Source organism: Diceros bicornis, chromosome 28 (assembly GCF_020826845.1).
Source record: "Diceros bicornis minor isolate mBicDic1 chromosome 28, mDicBic1.mat.cur, whole genome shotgun sequence".
NCBI classification, from domain to species: Eukaryota; Metazoa; Chordata; class Mammalia; order Perissodactyla; family Rhinocerotidae; genus Diceros; species Diceros bicornis.
In genome coordinates, this window is record NC_080767.1 from 14455918 (window position 1) to 14478561 (window position 22644).

A 22644-nucleotide genomic window follows, 5' to 3' on the forward strand; every position below is an offset into this window, starting at 1 on the left:
GCCGGGCCCGCCCCGAGCCTGCGTCGCCCGCGCTCCGGTCGCTGCTCTCCTGCAGTCGGGAAGGCGCAAGAGGACGACTGTCAGGAAGAATAGCGGCTGGCTGCCCGTCTGCGCTCCCAGCCGCGCCATGCTCGTCCTCCGAAGCGGCCTGACCAGGGCTCTGGCCGCGCGGACGCTCGCGCCTCAGGTACCGGCGGCGGGGACACGCCCAGGCCGCCTCCTGGGGGAGGGGCGGGGTTGTCTGGGGGGAGCGCGCGGCACCGCGCATGCGCCCACTCGGCTCGCTCGCCCAGACCTGCGAGCGCGGTGCCGCCGCCGCAGTTCTAGTGCAAGTCTCAGATCCGGAGGGCGGGGGAGCCACAGACGCGCGTGAGCTGCATCGGCGTCGCTAGGGGCAGACCCGCTGCCAGTGTCGCCTCCCGGCCGCTCGCAAGCAGCCGTGGACAGAGGGCTTTTCTGGCCGAGGTGCCACGCGGCCCAAGGACACCCCTGCAGCGCCGGGGGCCGCGTTCCTGCCGCCCAGCGCCTTTCCGCTCGCGACTTTCGGGCTGGTGCCGGCTCTGGTGGGGGCTCTGCTATTGATTTGTCGTTTGACCAGCCACGGCCCCCCCAGACTGAAGGTAGAAGGAGATACAGGTCAATCAGGCGCTGGCAACACAACCGGCCTCCCCGCTTTAAAGGAAGTACACAGTTTCCGAGCATTGGAGGCCAGGGTGCGGGTGGTGGAGCATCCTGCCCAGCTGCCCACTGTCTCCTGTGGTCGGTGCCCAAGCCAGGCGGGGTCAGGAACCTCGCGGCAAATATGACGATAACATATCGTCATGTTTATGACGTTTAACCTTAGATGAGAAATATACAAAGTAGATTTTTGTAATTCAGCCTTAACTGCCAGGAATTGGCCTATTCTGTGAATCTATCCAGAGATTGTTTTTCCTTTTTATGTTTAGATTTGTACTCCTTTCTCAATGGGTAGCATAGGAAGGAGGTTAAACCAAAAACTGACTTTGTGGTGAAGACTAAAGAAGAGCCATTAATGGCCCATTCACCCAAGATTAGCAATACAGCCTTTATCCTTCTGATTCTCTCTCTACTGCGGCAGGGCCAAGAATTATTCCTTACAACTTTACTCTGAAATTTGACTTAATTAAATCCACCAAATGTTCCCTCATAAGTGAATTGGAAGTCATTGCTGTGAAGAGTGAGCCCTAATTTGGAGATAAGGGAGCCTGAAGCACTCATGATTCCTCCCCCAGCATAGTTCTAGTGACCCTGCAACAAAAATCACCTCACCCCTTCCCAGGAAAATACACACACCCCTCTCATTGCTGTTAACCTTTCCCTAGACTTTCTTATTATATATTTCTTCTGGGAAAGATAATAAAAATGTGTGCCTTTTGTCACATATTTTGTTCTCCAAATACACATTCCCTGAAAATTAACTTAAAAAACAACTGTTACAAGTACCCCATTGGCCATTTTCTGATATATTTTATATTATAAATTTTTAAACTATACATACTGGGCAGTTTTTATTTGCATGACATTCTGTTATTATTAGAGTTTCGTAAAATGGCACAAAAGGAATGTCTACCAAATACAGGAGCAGCTGCAATTGTTTTTGATGGCAAGCTTAGTCAATTGGGCAATAAGAATAAAACTCACAATAGATGTGAATGGAATGAGCTCAAAATTGACGACTGTAATTAAGCCTTATACACAATTAAGTAAAATACATACACTGTTGTGTTTTGTAAACAAAATATATGTCAGAGCAAGAAGCCTACTTCTTTCCTTTGACATACCAGGTAGTCACTATAAGGCCAGAATTCATCTACAGCTTTGTAGGTACCAAAACTGTTTAAATAGATTACTCTGGTGTAATCAGCTTCAGGAAATGCGCATATGCTAAACCAATTTACGTAAGATGGATTTGTAAACTAGAATGCCATGTGAGTGTGTCTGTGTATATACATATATTTGTGTATGCATATAAATACACACAAACACATACACGTACACGGAGGATAATTTCTGGCAAAACATCTCCTGCTGAAAGTTAATTTCAGAGAACCAAATTGGAAATTTACATAGTAAGCATATGATTATTACAGAAGGAACTAATGGTTTTTAAGGGGTATTTCCATCAACCTGGTGTAATTGAGTGGATTAAATGCTTTTCTTCAGATTGCATTTGTATTAAAAATTAATCATGATTCAGACAATTCTGATTCATTGATTTTTCCTTTTTTCTAGCATTTACACAGTCTGTCACCATATTACAATGCAACTGGATAGGTCACAGTTTCTTATTACATTAGTTACATTCCTGACCTATTTTTGACCAGGTCTCCTTCATTGGATTTAGGAAATATTTTGACCTGACCAGCAATTTCCATTGTTTTAAGAACCTAAAAAAAAATGAATTTTTTGCTAGTGAACACATTTCCATTGTGCCAGCCAAAATATCTGTGTATTTTATAAAGTTTTTTTAAATGCTTAACTGTAACACAAATATTATTGATTAAAGATGAAATATTGGCTAAATAAGAAAAAACTATTTGTAAAATTTATTAGGATCCTAATTATAGTTCTTGGGTAAAGAAAGTGCCCCAGTGCCTTCTTATGAGCAACTTCTCATGAAAAAGTGACTAAAGTTGGACCCCCTGCTAGGAAGCAGTAGCTATATATTTAAAATACTTAAAAGTAGTTGTCTTTATTGACATCCCTCTAAACAAATGTCTATGGAGAGATGACAACAGAAGTACAAACATAGATTATGATTCTATTGAGTGTTCCTTGTTTCCAGACTCAGATTAGTTGTAACATAATATTATAAACCCTACCTTCCCAAAATATTTAAATTTGCCTTTTCCTTCTTCAGGTGTGCTCATCTTTTGCTACAGGCCCCAGACAATATGATGGAACATTCTATGAATTCCGTACCTATTGTCTTAAGCCCTCAAAGATGAATGAGTTCCTGGAAAATTTTAAGAAAAACGTTCATCTTCGGACAGCTCACTCTGAATTGGTTGGATACTGGAGTGTAGAATTTGGAGGCAGAATGAATAAAGTGTTTCATATTTGGAAGTACGGTATGAGTCATCTGCTTAAGTATTCAGTACAGATTTTCATTCTGTTAGATCTTACATGAGACTTAGTTCTTGGATATATTACTATAAATACACACAGGTTGATAAACTTTTAAAAAGCAATACCAAAAAAAATAAATTCAGTGATTACTCCTCCCAGTGGTCCACCTCTAAGAGCCCGTTGTTGGAACCTTTATATTATCATATGGGAATGTGATATTGGGAAAATGTGGCATCTCAAATTTCAAGTCATAAAATTGTGAACTAGACTTTAATTCTCAGAAAAATTTTAGAGTGGCTTATTGCAAAGATGGTTTATGAAAAACATAAGTAGTGATTGCAAGAACCCACATGAGTTACAATCATAAAAGAAAAATAGAATTATTTTTTCTTATTGAAGCTAGAGCTGGATAGCAGTGTTTTAGCAGAAATCATTCAAACATCTAGGGGCTCTAGGGAAATGGAAGTTGATACAGGATGATCGTTAACTTTGAAGCCCTCATCATCTGTAAGATTTAATAATTCTGTTATGTCTCAGGACCACTTTTGTTTTATTTCTGCACCCCAGAGTTTCAAGAAATTCACTGTCATTATACTAGTCTAGGGAGGTAAAGGAAAAGGAATTAGAGTTCTCCCCATATTGAAGCTGACCTGCCTCCGGTTTAGAAGAGGAAAAGAACAGATTACAGGAATCCGCAGAATGTTTGTGACTCCAGTGTCTAATCTTTATGAAGTCCACATCAGGACTTGATGATATCCAAAGAACTTTCAATAATTTCATTTTGTGTTTGGTCATCAGTGCTAAAGTTAATAGTCATAAAGTACTTTAATATGAAAAGTACTCCTCTGTACTTAACATGGCCATAGTTTCAGGGTTTTCCCTGTTGTAACAGAACAAACCCCATTAAAACACAATTTATGCTTTAATGCACCACCAGTTGAAGCATGTCCCATTAAAAACATTACTAGTAAGGTCCTGATATAACTTACTTAAGCTAAGATGGATGTTATTCCTTACCCACAGCATAAACCATAGAAAACTCTTTTACCCTAAATCTTATTTACTGACAGTAAATATGGCACTAGGCCCATATGTTAGTAAATGCTTGTACCTGTTTGGGTATCAAACAGAAGAGAAATAGTACTGGGTGAAAAGAATGGGTGACAATAAGTAAGAGAATCAGCACTGTTTCTCTGGAAGCTGTTTGTTCAAAAAAGAAGAGGCTGTAAAAGTGCATCTTAATTCCATTTGTGTTAAATTTAATTCAGAGTGTACCCTGACCTCACCACCAAAGAAAAATAGTCTTTCTCTAAACTGATACTATAATTTAAATGCCTCAATTAAATTAATATGAATAGTTAACATATGAGTACTAACTAGGTAACTAATCCTCACAACCCTGGAGGTAGATAACTATGTCATTATCCCCATTTCACAGAGTAAGAAACAGGCACAGACAGATTCAATAACTTACGTAAGTCACACAACTACCTACTAAATGGTAGAGCCTATAAAGCCCATATATGACATAATATTTAGTTGTTTACATTTCTACTCCCCTTTTACACCATGAGGGGACAGGTGTCACATCTGTTTATGTTGGTATCTCCACTGATATAACACAGTATCCTTATGTGGCTTTGATGAACACTTGCTGACTTGAATGAAACCCAGAAAAAGTACAGGTGATTTTAAATTGAAAATTGGTATTTTTCTTCCTCCTTTTCTTCCCACAGATAATTTTGCTCATCGAACTGAAGTTCGGAAAGCCTTGGCCAAAGATAAGGAATGGCAAGAACAATTTCTCATTCCAAACTTGGCTTTTATTGATAAACAAGAGAGTGAGATTACTTACCTCGTGCCATGGTGCAAATTAGAAAAACCTCCAAAAGAAGGTAAGTCCTTCCCTCTTAGTCACTTTCAATTTTGATGGAGAAGATACTAAAGATTTTAAGCTATAAAAACTAAAGTTCTACTGGAAAAGAAATGAAGTTAATCCTTTGTCTAATATAGGAACATATGTTGATTGTTGAGATAAAAATAAACTGGAGCTCTTAGCTTATCCTTTAAAAAGTGAGCATTAAATAATGAAGTATTTCTCCAAATTGGTATCTTACTGATTCTTAAAGCTTAGCTGGATTATAGAAAAAGTTGACATGGTCAGTAAAGGTTGAGAAGTTGGGCCTTGAAAGTAGGGAACACACGTGTGGGTAGGTGAGGGACAGTGTGTGTTATTTTGTCATAATTTTAAAATAATATAAACTTTTAAATATAAAAGTATTTTCCCATAAATTACAACTAATCTTAAATCATTTTATACATGTTTGCTTATAAAATTGACTGTTTGGGGGAATGAATGAAACTGCCAAGCTGTATTACTGAGTCTAACTTTTGTGTCTTCCTCTTTCTTATTTCTCAGTTTGAAAATAATTCCTAAAGATTTGTCTTCTTGCTGATTTCACTTCTTGCTGACTTAAAGAAATTATTACCTCAATCCAGTTTTAAACAAAGGTCAGATTAGAAAAAGCATAAACTAATTTAAATTTTATTTCCCCTGTTATTCCTAACTGTGTAGTGCATTTTAGACAACAAGAGATTTGAAACGTCATATTTGACCCTTATCCGCTTAGATCCCCTTGGCTTTCAGCACTATCCACATGAACTAGCTGGCTTCTCAGGCAGTGTCAAATCTTGGTTGCCTTCCTCTGTGTTATTCATGATTCTTCAGTAACTTTTGCATGTTTCTCCTTTGCTTCTCAAATCTACTTGTGCCCTAGTTTCTTTCCCTCCATCCACCCTATACTTCCATCCAGAGGTAAAATACTTTTCAAGTATTTACCTGTATATTTAGGAATATTAAACCATCTCCTTTAGGGTTTTTCTCTTCCTCAAAAACTCTGAGACAGTGGCTGCAGATCCATTGTTTGCTCGCTCTTCCTGTTAGAAATGGAATCGTATGGGGGAAATTATATAAAGAAAAAATTAGTGGCAGTTGGAAAAAGAAGAATTGAACTCTAAGAGAGTGGAAAGACTTCTTTATTCATTTCTTTTTTAAAAGTGTAGGCTCAAGCAGCTAAAAAATCCTGTTGCATTATAAATTCTCACTGTTTGATTGACAAATTTTACAGATTAAAAATATTTGAGGGCCGGCCCCGTGGCTTAGCGGTTAAGTGCGCGCGCTCCGCTGCTGGCGGCCCGGGTTCGGATCCCGGGCGCGCACCGACGCACTGCTTCTCTGGCCATGCTGAGGCCGCGTCCCACATACAGCAACTGGAAGGATGTGCAACTGTGACATACAACTATCTACTGGGGCTTTGGGGGAAAAATAAATAAATAAATAAAATTAAAAAAAAAAAAAAAATATTTGAGATAACAGTCTATGTATGTTCTGTGTGATTAGCCTAACAACTGACCTTTAAAGTAGGACAAGGACTTTCTAAACATAAAAGCAAAGAAAAACAATGCAAATTATTAATAAATGTATCTACATAAACTTGTATATGTGTATGATCCTCCAAATCTGTATATGTAGATTAGCCTTCCACTGTAACCAAACTAAACGTGTGGATATGTTCTGTAAAATAATTATTTTTCTCCTTATTCTAGGGGTCTATGAACTGTCTACTTTTCAGATGAAACCTGGTGGGCCAGCTCTGTGGGGCGATCCATTTAAAAGGGCAGTTCATACTCATGTCAATCGAGGCTACTCAAAACTAGTTGGAGTTTTCCATACAGAATATGGAGCACTCAACAGAGGTACAGTTGTACGTTTCCTTTATGAAATTGCAAAGTGTATTAGTGATCCACTATTAAGTTCCTTGAGTCAGTTCTCATTATGGAGTATATTTAACTTTTTATTGCCAAATTCTTAGTTTTTTATAATTTTAAGGGTTGAGCAAACCTGTTTTACATCTTATTTATTTCGAATGTTAACACCTTATGAAGACTTTTTCAAATACTGAACTGCTCTTTTTCCTGATACATCAGAATGATAAAATTTGGGGGCCGGCCCCATGGCTTAGCGGTTAAGTGCGCACACTCCACTACTGGCGGCCGGGGTTCGGCTCCCAGGCGCACACTGACGCATCGCTTCTCCGGCCATGCTGAGGCCACGTCCCACATACAGCAACTAGAAGGATGTGCAACTATGACATACAATTATCTACTGGGGCTATGGGGAAAAAAAAGGAGGAGGATTGGCAATAGATGTTAGCTCAGAGCCAGTCTTCCTCAGCAAAAAGAGGAGGATTAGAATGGATGTTAGCTCAGGGCTGATCTTCCTCACAAAAAAAAAAAAGGAATGATAAAATTTTAAAAAACTGGAAGGAACCTCAAGAAATCATCTCTTCCTTTCATCATCTTTTTGTCCTCTGAATGTACTTTTTAATTTTTTACAGTTTATTTTTTTTCTGGTTTTATTGAGATATAATTGACATATAACATTGTATAAGTTTAAGGTGTACAACATAATGATTTAATATATGTATATATTCTGAAATGATTACTACAGTTTAGTTAACCTCAATCATCTCACATAGTTACCAATTTTTTTCCTTGTGATGAGAACTTTTAAGATCCACTCTTAGCATCTCTCAAATATACATAAAGTATTGTTAACTATAGTCATCATGGTGTATGCTACATCCCCAGAACTGGAAGTTGATAACTTTTGTGATTTTTTTTCTTTTTAATTAACATTACTTGGGATAGGGAGATTGTTTATGGGTGAAAAAGTAACATGTAGTTATTATAAATATTAAAAACATGGATAAGCCCAAAGAAAAGCCCATTTCCCACTACTTAGATATATATAGTATATATACCATATATATATATGGTATATTAATTTATTTAATAAAACACCTATTCAGGATATTTAACTTTTAGAGTTGAAAGATATTCCAATCGGAATTTCAGAGAGGTTTTTTGTGGCAAACTCTGAAAAATGTTTGTCAAGTTTATCTGAAAGGATAAATGACTAAGAATAGCTAACAAATATTTGAAAGACTCATAATATCCCATTGCCTCCTCATCTTCTCCACTTTGTGTCCAATGGACATCTCGAACCTCTAATATATCCAAAGCTGAGCTTATTGTTGCCCAGAAATTTAATTTCTACTAAATATTGTAAGGAAATAGTTAGACTATATAAAAATAGATGTATGTTCAAGTTGGAAAATACATGAAGAGGAGAAAAATTACTATGAAAATTATTAGATGCCTATCTCACACTATACACTAAAATAAAATCAAGACAGATTATAGATTGCAGTAAAAATGGTGAATTCATAGAATGTCTAAAACAAAATATAGATGAATGTATTTAATATTATGGATGGGAACCATATTTCTAGGCCAAAAAGTGAATGAAGAAACTATGAAGGAAAAAAAGAATCAAATGATGATTTTATTATACAAAGGCTCAAACTTTGTGCACTCCCAAAACACCATAAATGAAATCCGAAAACAAAAAGAAAAAAACTTATGCAAAGGTAGACACACAGATGACTACTGAATATACATTCAAGAAGATGCAGATTAAAACAATAATGAGATGCCATTTTTCACCTAATAAAGACATATTAGACATAGTATTGGATAGGTCAGGGAAAAATATTGTGTAAGGTTTGTATTGGCTGTTTTCCCCCCAATAATTTTTGACATTAAAAATAAAAAGCCTTAATTTTTTCATTGTTTTTGTCAATATTCTAGGAAATATGCATGGATGTGTAGGTGTGTTTAGTTATACAAGAGGAAACCTGAAAGGATATAAAATATATAGTCATATTTGAATCATGAGATTAAAGGTTTTTTAAGTCTCTAATTTATTATAATGGATGTGTATAATAAAATGGATGTGTATAATTTTTATAAGAGAAAACAACTGAAACTGTGCACACACTTTTTAATCTTAAATTCATTCTCAGTGTTCTGGGAGGATGGTAATATGCTGAGTGTAAATCATCACCTCTGGAGCACAGTATACAATACATACACTGTATATCTGTAAGTGTATGTAGATAAGATGCACTCTTTGGTTCTCTCAATTTAAATTTTAGGAGTTATGTTAAGAAAATAATCAGATCCAGACAGCCTGGGTTTGAATCCCAGCTCCATCACTTATAACTTTGTGACCTTGGGTAAGTTACATAACCTCACTGTGCTTTAGTTTCCTCATCCGTAAAATGATGATAATCATAATCACCACCTAAGATTATTATGAAGACTAAGTGACTTAATACACGCAAAATGTAAAACCAGGCCTGGCACATAGTAAGCACCCAATAAACATTAGTAGTAGTTGTCATCAGCATTGTTATTATAGATATACATGTAGGTGCTGCTCTAAGGAAGTTTATGTCAGCATTGTTTACAATAGGGAAACATTGGAAACAATGTGGTATGACCTTTATATAATACACATGTAATACAGAAATATATATATATGCATCATAGATATCATGTGTTTATGTAACCATAAACATATATTCTTATATGTTTATGTGTACATAAATATATATAAAAATACATACATATATACACAAATATGGAAAGAGATACACCAAATGAGATACACCAAATATAAAAGTGGTTATCTCTGAGTGGTTTAGAAATGATTCCTATTTATCTACATTTTCATATATAGGTAACATGCACTACATTTTAATTATACAAATTTTATAAAAAACTATGCACAAGAACATTTGTTCCAGTATTTCATTGAATATTGAAATATTGGAAATAATCTAATTGGCAACAATAAGATGTTGGGATAAAATATTATTATATCTATAAGGAGGAATTCATGTTACCATTAAAAATTAATGTTATTGCCATAGAAAATACTTTGTTGATTTTTAAAAATCTATTACTAAGCATAAAATACAGTAAGACCCTAATTTGATTTTACTCATATTTTTTTAAAGGAAATACACTAAATATTAGTAGAAGTTTTCTCTGGGTGGTTAAGATTATGCTACTTTTTATTTTCTTCTTTGTATCATCCAAATTTTCAGTAGCAAACACAATATTTTTATAATCTTGCTTTTTTTAAATAAAATAAAATGTGTTAGGAAGTCATGAAACTTGCATCTAGTCTTGATTGTTTCTTTATCTGTGTTACTTTACTCCTCTCCAGCCTTCTGTTTCATCTATAAAACGAGTTTGATTATTTATAAATTTATCTCCCAAATCTCTGACCCCTCTGAAATATTATCATTAACATAGTTAGTTTTACCTTTTTGATACTCACTATTTTGATTTAAAGAATAAGACTTAATGTTTCTGATTCGTTTTTCTGTATTTCTTATTTGAAATAATGCCATAGTCCTTAGAACCTACTTCTGGTGTATTTCTGCAGTTCATGTTCTCTGGTGGCATGAGAGTGCAGACAGTCGTGCAGCGGGGAGACATCAGTCTCATGAGGATCCCAGAGTTGTGGCGGCGGGTAAGCTGTTTCACTAGGCGTGAATTATTCTTAGAACAAATTTGATTCAGTCAATAACTTCATATGCCTTCTTATGAAATGTCTTTTCCAGTTCGGGAAAGTGTTAACTTCCTTGAGTCTCAGCAGAATATGCTTCTGATTCCTGCGTCATTTTCACCGTTGAAATAGTTTTCCCCTGAAATACGAAGCATTTCATTAACTGCCATAAGATATGTCTGCTAAAGGTGCTTAAATTCTCCCAAGAGATTCTCACTTTTATTTGAAGGAGGTGATAAGTTAATCACTATGTCCCTTGCATTTTTAAAAGCCACCTCTGTCCACTGTCACCACCACTTCAGGAAATAGTTCTGTTCATTTTCCCCTTGGCATTTCAGTACCTGTCATACATTAAAAATAGTTATCATTACTACACAATATTGATTTTTCACTTGTTTCAGAATCTCTCTTGATCTCTGTTTTGACAACCTTCTGCTTTTATAGCATTTTCTTATATTCAAATGATTGTTACATTTCCATGCCTGTGATAATTTTTTAAATTATTTATATACATTATCAACCCATTATGTCTGTTTTTCTGAGATTTTAAAAGTTTTTTTTGTAATACCAAATAGGATTCATAAAAATATTAAACAAATTTCTTTACTATGGAAAAGTATACTGTCATCTGTGTCATCTGTATTAATTATGGTTTTCACATTAATAATTCATCACTTACTTGGAAAATAATGTTATTAGGTTGTAGTATTAAAAATCGTTGAAGACTCTTTGGTTGATATGCTGAAATGTCTTCATTTACAGTTAATTTTACTAATTTTTACCTCAATTTGGATCACTGTTTAACAAAGATACTTGGGACATCTATTTGTTTTAATAAGATATTTATGGTTATGGAAATGTTTGCCCTAATAAAAGCTTATATATCCATCCTGATTCTTTATATTGTGTTTTATATTTTTATCCTCTTCTCTGGAGCTGTTGTTGTGTTGCTATAAGGTAATGAGACAGTTAATACTGTACTCTTTATTTAAATATTGTTACCTCAAGTAAATAGTATGCTAGTAACCCTACAAGGAGAATTTCTTCAGTACTGTCACAGATGTGCTAGGATTTTCCTACAAACAACTTTAATTTTTATTTTAGTTGAGTGCCTCAGCATTCTTAAACTAGATTTGGTACTTCCAAGCTCTCCTGGTAGTCTATATTTACAGCTATATTATTTTATTTTTATAACATATATTACAAATACAACATGGTAAATTGTAAATTAGCTATTGGAAGGAAAATTAAAAACAAGAAGCACAGTCATCTCTCATTTATCTAGTCCTCAGAGATTCAAAGGACAGATGAGTTTCTTCATAAGGTAGAGGACAGCCTGACTCTGGAGGTTAAAACCTATCAGACAAGTTAGAGGCATTGAAGTTTTGACTAAGATTCTTCTAACTCAGTGTTTCTTTGAAAAGTTGTCACCTTAGGAAATTAGGTGGTGGTAGTATTAATTGCAGTCAGTGTGGACAGATTTTCTCTCTGATGTGAGATCAGCTGTGTGCTTTACGCCACGTTTGGTGTCAAAAGTGTACAATTGCCTCTGCCTTTTCCTTTTTCATTAATCTTTAGACTAGCTAGAACACTTTTAGAATAGCCAGGAGCTCTTTCATCCAATCCACAGCCCTAATGGAGATTTATAAGCAGCAGCAGACTGGTCTTCTTACCATGTCCCAGACAAAATTGGTGAGCCAGTAGATGACGGGCTTCACTCCACTGATGAACTGCAGGTGCTTCATTTTACTGGCCTGCTCCTGGATCAGGAAGATGACAAAGCTGACCGGGATGAAGAACATCACAAAGAGGACACAGACGGACACAAGGATGTCCACCTACATGCTCTCCCTAGAAAAAGAAAGCCAGTGAGGATCTGAGAGGTCACTGATGCAGTTGAGGACTCAATCAGGGAGGACACAAACACACATGAATTTGTGATGAATAGCCCAGGGAACAACATCTGTTCAATAAATAAATTTATTTTATTCAGAGTTAAACATGATCATTTTCAAGTCAAAAAGACTGAAAATTTCAATGCAAAACTCATTTCACTGAGTTCAAAAAAGAGTCCAATACCAAAATGAAAATATTGAAAGAGGTCTGAGAGTGGCATGATGGCGCTCACTTGGTCCACTGTTCTCAACCTTGTAACAGCAGCAGGTTGTAAATTCTCACTCACAAAGGACAGGTGCGGCTTAATAACAGTAAAGGCAGAAATGTTAGTGTGAAACTACTCAAATAAGTTAAATTCTTCCAGCTGTAAATAAATTTGAAAACAACAGTGTACCAGTATCAATCTGGTACAAAAATTCTAATAGATTGTTATAAGAATGGTCTCATTACACAGTGTCTTGTATAAAATTCCTGGTGACCTATATTGATATTCTGTAGGAGATAAGTAGAAACAATAATTGCTGTGCTCCATATCCAGGATCTACATTTTCAATTATTAAATATACAGAATAACTCAGTCTTGGCTGACACAAGATCACTAAATGCCAGTGATGGCTTTGTATTCAAAAATTATTTACCCACTGGCTAAACTTATAAACTTTAGTTATTCTGAAAGATTTTAAATCTCTGAATTTGTTTTTGATCTACACTCTCAGATATTAAATATACACTGAGTAGCTCAGTCTTGAATGGTGCGAGATCACTAAATTCCAGCGATGGCTTTATATTCAAAAATCTTAGTAAGCTGCGAGGTGGTCTGATTTACATGCCAACTACTCCCATGTCCCAGCAACTGGGCCCATTTTTCTGACATGTCTTGGGATGGATAAAGTACCTTGGCCAGCTTCAAGTACTTCTTCACTTGCTTGATGGCATCCTTAATTTTGACTTGGAGAAAGTGATTGAGAATTACTGGCACTGAGTGAAAACCCACTATACCTAATAAGAACAGCCTAATATTAAAACACAGACAGTGTGGAACACGATATCCCTCAGCTGAAAACATCACCTGAGTACGTACATGCTTCATTCAGATGAATTCCCCCTCCAAAGAAAGTCCAAGTTAGACTTGATGAAAGTTACACCTCATCCACCTCTAATGGATTCTGGAAATCTCTTAACTCTATGGTTCCTGCCTGGGGGCTAATAGAAACTAAATGGGGAAAGGGGAGGGACCTGGGCCTGATTATAGACAGAGTGAGACAGGAGACATTGAGGAAAAAATGGTCATTCATCTCGAAGCTGCTCCTCCAACCTGGGGGGCTCAGGCCTGAACTTGGGTCTCAAGGCAAGCAGATGTAGAGTCAGGACAAGTAGTGAGGGACAGTGATCAAACAGGCCAAGGAGGGCTTATAGAGAGGCCTTGGCTCTTTCCTAGCATGAGGGCCACTATAGGGGTCCTAGTCTGCTTTGCTTAGAGTTCTGTGGCTCCTGGCCCTTGGAGAAAAGGCCAAGAGAAATAGTGGGAAGCAGTGACAGAGCTAAGTTTTGAGGCAGCCATATAAGGTATCCCATTTTCCAAGAGGTATGAACCTACTTCAAGTATTCCTTCTTTTATTCCCCAGTTCCACCTCTTCCTTCAAAACTAAGAAAGGGACAAAAGGGTTGAAAAGCAGGGAAAATAGGTGCTTTTGCTTTTAGTTTTTGGTGGAGAAGATTGTCCCTGAGCTAACATCTTTGCCCATCTTCCTCTGTTTTGTATGTGGGACGCCACCACAGCATGGCTGGATGAGCGGTGTGTAGGTCCACACCTGGGATCCAAACCTGTGAACCCCAGGCTGCCAAAGTAGATCGCACAAACTTAACCACTACACCACTGGGCCAGCCTGAAAATAGGTAGTCTTGATACCACTTCTTCATCCAACTCCTTCTTGAGTCCATGTAAAAAGTCTGAAAAATTGTCCTTGAGTACACAGGACCCTTTGAGAATCTGATTTGGGAAAAAAGCCTTACTAGGATATGAGACATACTTTGGATTAAACCAATTTAGAAACCTCCTTATAGAATAAGATATGACTGAACTAGAAGCTTTCTAATTCAAAGTAAACCAAGCACTCGTGTCTTTATGGGGCAGAAAACAAAACAAGGACAACAGTGACACATGTCCCTCAAACATGGACCACAGTGTGACCAGACACTGCCCACAGGACCCAGGCCCTGCCATCAGCCAACCACCAAGACCTGGTCCATTCTGCCCTGGGCATTGGCCATTCACTTATGGTCTTTAGGTCTTCCCCCACAAATTATTCTGAACTACTAAACAATAGACAGTAACATATGATTCTTTAAAATCACAAAAGGTTTTTAGGGAGCAGCATCATTGGCTATGCCTAATGAATTCTGTTCATTGGAATCATACTGATGAACAGATTAGCTGTTATTTTAAACACAGGTAACCAGGACCTCTTCAAGTTCTCAACCCATTTACACTTGCTTGTCCTTACCCTGCAACCTGGATGATGATAAAGTAGCAGAGAGATATCACAAGCAGGCCTCTTCCAGAAATCAGTCTCAGAAAAAATGGCTCAGAACCACTTCTCCACACTAGGAGTCTCAGAGAATGTCACAGTTGATGAGACCCACAGAAGTTTTATGGGCCAGCCTCCATAATTCAGAGGTGAGGAAACAGGCCCAGGGACTCGGAGTGGCCCATACGAGGTCACCAGCTCATCTGTGGCAGAGCCAGGGAGGAAGCTGGACCTGTCACAGTATGTAGTGTGACACCAACACTGTCAGAGAGGCCACGGCATGTCTTCCACAGCCCATTGATCCAGAGTGTTGTGTTCTGGCTTTAACACAAACAAGTAAGTAACCTAGGCTGACTTTTCAAAATAGAGAAACAGGCTAAGCTCCCTCCGAACTATGTGGTCCAAGCCCCCTCCCCTCAAATTCACATGCTTTTGCCTATGACAAGAATTAAGATCAAGACTAAAAGAGACCCTCCTGAGTGATACGTCATCCACTGCTTCTTCCCAAGCAGAAGCTCCCCGGCCCACCCTGCACCCCCACCTGCTCATTCACACCCGGAGTGACTCATTTGTGGAGGAGGCGGCCCCCCAGCCCCCAGGAGACACACAGGCAGCACCTTGAGTTTGTCGCTGCTACACTGGCAGGTGGGTGAGGGGTTCTCCATTGTCCCATTTTGGAAGAGAGCCCTGATGGTCTGGGGAACTAGGGTCGTGGTCCACTCCTCCTCTCCCACCAAGCAGGGCACGTCCCTGCACAGTGGGGACATCAAGGGTAGGATAGCCCCAGAGGGCCTGGCCTTTCTTTTTGCCTCGGGAGCACAGGATCAATCAACAATAACCACAAACACGCATCTATCCCATCACCATTTGATTATTCTATCTCTTCACAGACTTGTAAGCAGCAAACTCATTTTACAGATAAGGATGATGGAAAGCAAAGAGGCCCCAAATGCTCATATACTGAACTGCAGTCAACCCAATCCACCAGCACACAGTCACTGCCCATAGGTTCACTCTACAAATATTCATTGAGTGTCTACTATGTGTCGGACACTGTGCTGCATATTTGAGAGACTGGGGTGAACAAGACAAAGTCCCTGCCTTCGTGGACTTTGCGTTCCTGTGGAGGACTCTGAAAATAAACAAATAAATAAATAATATCACTTAGCCAAAAATAAGGCAAAATAAGAAGACACTGAGTAGGGAGATGAGAGACTACTTCCTGAGAGGGTAATACTTCTTCTAAGGCATAAATGATTAGAAAGAACAAGCCAGGAAAAGATTTGGGGAGAAAGGACACTAAGAGCAAAGGCGATAGAAAGAGTAGGTACAAAGTCCCTCAAAAGAAACATACTTTCTGTGTTTAAGGAACCACAGGGAGGCAGTGTGTCTGGAATGTGATGAGCCATGAGGATGAGTGAGGGGACATGAGGAGGAGAGGGAGGCAGAAGCCAGACAACATAGGCCTGGGGAGGAATCTGGATTTTATGTTCAATGTACTGAAAATCTGGTGGAGAATGGCAAGATTCAATTTATGTTTTAAAATGAGTAGAGAATTGCAGGGGTGTGAGTGGGGGTGAGAGTACTTGGTAAATGAAGAAGTAGGTGGTGTACAAGCACCCCAGGTGACAAAAGACAAGGCCTTTATGCCTGACTTGAGCTCTGAATTACTGTGAGACCATCAAGTCACTCGCCCTGTCAGGGCTTATTTTCTCCACTAGTAAAATAAAAGTGTAAAATGACTTGTTTCCGATGTACACCTTAAATTTACACAATGTCACATGTCAAATTTATCCAACAAAAAATAAATAATGTGTATAGAACAAAAAAAAATAAAATGAAACAACTTGTTCAACAAGTTATTTCTAGTGTTCTTCTAGTTACAAAATTCTATAATTTAAAGCAGAGCCACACTTCTTACGTTAACTTGTATGTACTGAGAAATCAAATGAACAGTTTCGAGGATTGCTTTCTAGTTCTCTCTAAAGCACTCAACTAAATGGAAAAGTATAAGTAAGACACAGTGCTCTCCTGAAGCTCATATTCTAAAGTCTTCAAAAGTTGATTGCCTGAGATAAAGTTAAATACCCCTGGAAAGTGTCCCAAATTTCCCTCAGTTCTAACACTGTTCTAAAAAGTTAAAATTTTAAAATTTGAGTTGTCAGTGTAGAGATCCTGCCCTCAGATGGCCTCCAATACACATCTCTGGTGCTCTTTATCAAAACTGTGGCCTTTGAATCAGGGCTGTGCCTCCTGTCTTTCCAGCCTGGAAAACTGAACCCACCTCTACCAGCATTGGGCTCTCTTATAAGCTCCTCACCTCTCTTCATTGTCTTTACTCAGTTATCTCCTGACAAACCTTCACCTTCTCCCACCCAGACACTTAGAGGCTTAGGGTATTCAGTAAATTTGTTTATATAGTTCCTTAGAAAAGGATTTTGAAGGAAAATGTAATAAAAATATATGACTTTAAAAGAAGAAAATATGCATTATAAAAAGTATGTCATCTTTTTAGCTTGTTAAAGTGAAAAAGCTGATAAGCCAAACTGCAAATTATATACAATGGCAGCCCATTGCTGCACTTAGGTACAAGAGTTGGTGGAAGGGGGAGAAGAAGAAAGCATTTGACCAGCAAGTATAAAGAGATATTAAATTAAATATTAATATTCTGTAGCAGTAAAAAAGTCTATAATGATTTGACCAGCAAGTATAAAGAGATATTAAATTAAAGATTAATATTCTATAGCAGTAAAAAACATCTATAATGATTTGCTTTGCCAGATGTTAGACTCTCCAAATGTTTATTCCTAGATGTTCTGATTAGGTTACTATATTAGCTTTTTTAGGATAAAAAATGATTCCAAAGGTAAATGATGGTGATCACTGTGTGGCATGCAGCTGATAAATATAGTCAGTGTATCAGAGATCACGCCAGATGACAAGAACAAGAAGCCAGCCGTGAAGGGTCTCATAGCTAAAATGGCACTTGGGGTTGGGTTTCCTTCCATACACTTGGTCACGAAGCCAGGGTCTTTGCTGAGGACATTCAAGAATTCCTGGGTTTCCACGTCCTCAGGAACGTCATTACTGTGGGTACATGAGAAGCAGCCAGCTCAGTAGCTCATTAAAACTGGGAATTGAGATTTGGAAAAGTTTTTCAAATTAAACACTTTATTAAGTACTTCCCATGTGCTAGGGTCTTAGAACAGAAATGAATAAAATACAGATTCACAAGGAGCTCAGACCCTGGCCATATATTTGGTATAAGGATGACAAACAGCACTTCAAAGTGGAGACTGTATAAATAGGTATCAAGCTGCATGTGTGTGTGTACATATACATGTATAAACACACATATACATATACACATTTACATATATATTTTAATATGAAATAAAACTCATTAAGGATCAGTATTTCAAAAGTACTTTCACAATTATCCATTAGGCACAGACAACCAGGATTTTCTAGGAAAGGGGAGGCAGATTTTATTGGCTGAATATTTGCATGGACAATTAAAAAACACAAGCAATAGTGGGCACAGATTACAAACACATAACCAGCCCATGTTCCACAGGCTTGGGCAACACAGGGTGAGCCTAGAAAAGAAAGAATAGAAGAATAAAATAAACCTGAGATAGACAGATGATAGATAGATAGATAGACAGACAGACAGACAGAGATTAGATAGAGATATAGATAGAAACATGATAGATAGATAGAGATTAGATAGATATAGGTATAGATTAGATAGATGATGATAGATAGATAGATAGATAGATAGATAGATAGATAAATTTGTATATATTTTTTTAAAGTGTCCTTTGTCTTTTATATTACTGACATGTTTCCCCCTCATCTGAAGGTCTATAAATACTATAGGAATGAAGAAAATTTCTGCCTAACAAGAGTGAGAAATTCCTTTATCCTTTTTTTGAAGCACTGGATTGTATAGAGTAGGGGGTATTTTTGTCTAAAGAACAAATACTAGCCAATATCTACAACCTAAAAGAACAGGTGGTAAATACATGAATTCTACTGCGCAGAAAACAAGAACCTGAAGGTACAATGCTTTGACAATGTATGTAAGCCCGGTGATTAAACTACAAAATTAAACATAGCTGTAAACATCCAAATATATCATAGCTCATAGATTTCTTTTGCAATGGAAGATTATTTACATAAAACACATATGACTGTTCCTGACAACTGCAGTATAAAGAGGAAAGGAGCTCTGGTGGCCACAGAGGACTATTATCTCAGGTTTGTTCACTGCTCTTCTTTGCATCTAATATTAGTTTGTGTAGCTTTAGCTTTAGCCACAGCTGATAAAATCCATTCCACTGTGTAATTCTTGGGTCTACCTCCCCTCGGCCCTCAGCATAGTAAACACTCTTGGTCTGCCTGAGCTCTCCTCTCTCCTTGGGCGCAGAAGGCAAACACATACCTGACAAATGTGTACTGTTCGTTGTACATCCAGGGCTGAAGTTCCAGGCTGGGGTACTTGCCAAAGGGTGGCACAATCAGACTGAACACCAGGGCAATGCAGACAAACACAGCTGGCAGGACAATCTATAACCAGCGGGTAGAGGGGGAAGGGAAATCGCAGGAGAAGGGCAGGTGTTAGAAAGAAGGCCAAACGACAAGCCCCTTTGAGTGCGTCCAGCCAGCCTCCCAGACCAGCCAGCACGCAAGTGAGGAGCACAGGGCCCATAGCCAAGCTCCACCAAGGCATTCTTGGTGGCTTGGAAGCAGTGGAGCCTGAAAACTAAATCTCTTCCCTTCAAGGGATTTCTGGAAGCTAGCAGCACCAGGCCAGAGGCTATGGCCACCTGGTAGAGGCGCTGAGCTGAAAACTTCACAGAGTAAACAGTGCTCACACATCAGGATGACTCAGAACATTGGGTCCTGCCCTCTTCCCTCTGAAAACCTGAGAAAGATACACTGGGCCATGAGCCCAGCTCAGCTCAGAGGAAGGCTGAGACAAGCCCTGGACCAGAGGCCAGAAGACCTGAAGTCTGGTTCTGCCTCTACTACAAGTGTATCCATGTGAAGTCACCGCCAACTCTGGCCTCAGTGTTCTCATTTGCAATCTGTGGCCTGAGACTAGATGACCCATTCAGATCCCACACTCTGATAAAACCACTCTACAGCACTGTCTCCAATGAAAGGGAACAGCAGCCATTGTCTCCCTCAATGGCCTCAAAAAGCATAATTATCTAAATCCTTCTTGTACCTCCTCAAACTTTATACCTGTACCTTCTCTGAGATCAATGACTTGTACATACTTTATAAATAACCTCTAAGCTCCTTCCACTTATTTACCCTTAAAAAAAACTTAAAGATTCAAATGATGCCCTTGGTTCTAATGTTCAATGCAGAAAATTATCACTGAGTGAATAATTAAACATGGGAAAGTACTGAAATAAGAATTCTCTCATTCAATTACCTTTATAACCCTAAGCAGTAGTATCATTATCACCAATCAACAAACAAGGTAACAGAGGTTCACAGAGACTAACTTGCCCAAAATCACACAGCCAATAAGTAGCAGAACCACAATTCAAATCCAAATCTGTGTGCTCCAAACTCATACTCTTTGCATTACCCACACAGTCTGTAGGGAAGAATCTCTGCAGACTCTTCCTCTATACTTCTCTATTCTTCCTCTATACTTCTTTATAGGTGAAAAAAATTTCATCCCTCCTAACTAAGCGAGTTAGCATGCAAACACTGACATGCTGGCAATAGTATAATGAATCTTCTCTGCTAATTTTTTTCTGACCTCTCTGGCTATCTTTTCTATTAATTTATAGTTAAACATCAATTTAGAGAAAAATCATGTTTCCAATAAGTTCCTATCTCAAGTGCATCCAGACATATCATCTCTCAGGTTATGAAAATTGAATTTACCCAGCCATGTTTTCTAAACTGTGTCCGTTTTATGTTCTCTTCTACAATAAAACTAACACATATACACACAGCACTACTTAATATCAGGACCCATTTAGCACTCACTCATTTTAATCTTCATAACAACCCTATGTCACACGTACTATCATTATCCCCATTTTACAGATGAGGAGACTGAGGTAAGAGAATTAACTTGCCAGCAGATACACGAGTGGCAAGAAGCAGAACTGGGATTGAAAGACAGATAATCTGGCTCCAGCATCTGTCTCATAACCACAATGCTATCCTCCCTCCATTGGTCAGGGAGACCACCTATGAAGCCCAGGCCCGTGGCCTGGAACAGCACTTCTCACTTAAGCAGAGAATCCCTTCTGACTCCGTCTCGAAATCAGCAGCCTCTTCCACAAAAGGGCCAGAAACTGCTGCTGTGTGAGTTTCCAGCTCTTCACCTGGGAGGAGCCTTTGCCGTCCAACCCGCTGAGCAGGTCTGTCTCTCTGGATTCTGCAAGAAGCCAATGCTGAGGGTCACCTATTACCTTAGGCACTTTTGACATCACCATGCTCCTCTTTCTGGCATATTCAGCAACCCTTCAAATCAATAAGATAAAGTGAACAATACAACAGAAAATTGGGCAATGGTAATAAAGTGAGACCCCAAAAAATGAAAATGATATGGCCTATAAAATTATGAAAATATGCTCAATTCACAAGAAATCAGAGAAATGTAAATCAAATAGAGGTTTTTCTCACAGATAAATAGGCAAATATTAAAGTCATACAGTAGAAGAACTGCCAAGAATGTGGAGAAAGAGGAAATCCCATTCACAGCCAGTGATAGTATACATGATACTTCAATGAGCAAATAAGCAACAACCAGTGAGGTTGACTCGGTAATTCTACTTACAGGTTGTACCCAAGAGGATGTGTACAAAGTTACTCACAGAAGAATTATTTATAAAATAAACGTAAGAAAACACTTAAATATCAACAGGAGACAAAACAAAATTACAGTACACTCAAACACTGGATTATTGGACAGTAATTAAAATGAATGAACCAGCTCTAAACTACTCATTTTGTTATCCTTTGGCAAGTCACTAAGCTTCTTTGAGTTTCTTGTTTGCTGTTTTTGCTTTAATCTGTGAAATGGAAATATCAACCTCACAAACTGAAATAAAAGAGAATAAGAAAGGATTAAGTGAAAGATATAACATACACAACAGCTCCTGCTTGATATCAGGCACATTAGAATCTGATGTTCTCTTGTCTGTGCAATAGGTATCACCGACATTCTCTGAGAGAGCAATAGGAATGGGATATATGATTTGAAAATTTTAAGTCACTATTTATTTTAATGCCTGTGAAAAAATGTGAGGGGCAGCTAAATAGGAATGAGAAAAAGATTAACCAACCAAATGAGGGCCTAACTCTCATTAACGAGATAATCATAGAAGAGACTCCGGTAACATGGATTGACCAACATGCCTCTTTCCAAGAAACATACAGGCTCAGGACCAACTGATAGTGAAAAATACTATGAAATAGGAATTATACGGCCTCAGTATATTTTGTGCTAATGGGAGCTTCAGATGATTTCAGAGGGTATGAAAACTGAGAACTATATTTTTTAATATTTAATGTCTTTATATTAGAAGAAAATCATCTTGAATATGAAGCTTACTTATAAGAATATGTACTATTAAGCTATCTTGACAAGTCAACTTAGAACATTTT

General features: G+C 38.1%; 1 protein-coding gene and 1 long non-coding RNA gene across 4 annotated transcripts in view; one reads left to right on the forward strand and one right to left on the reverse strand.

The window, feature by feature from the left end:
• On the forward strand, nucleotides 1-11467 carry LOC131393191 (protein NipSnap homolog 3A). The gene is made up of 6 exons (XM_058523698.1): nucleotides 1-187; nucleotides 2882-3092; nucleotides 4827-4985; nucleotides 6697-6846; nucleotides 10451-10537; nucleotides 10629-11467. Exons 1-6 carry the CDS (start codon nucleotides 128-130, stop codon nucleotides 10703-10705), a joined length of 744 nt encoding a protein of 247 aa, XP_058379681.1. The 5' UTR covers nucleotides 1-127; the 3' UTR covers nucleotides 10706-11467.
• LOC131393194 (uncharacterized) overlaps nucleotides 10565-22644 on the reverse strand; it is a 25011-nt gene continuing 12931 nt past the window's right edge. For 2 of the 3 annotated variants that reach the window (XR_009215894.1, XR_009215893.1), the window contains exons 4-5: nucleotides 12247-12424; nucleotides 10836-10914 (exon numbers count right to left, since the gene is read on the reverse strand). This is a non-coding gene — a long non-coding RNA (uncharacterized LOC131393194). Of the gene's footprint in view, nucleotides 10713-10835; nucleotides 10915-12246; nucleotides 12425-22644 lie in introns of those variants that run through there. The other variant, XR_009215895.1, reaches the window with a different exon arrangement.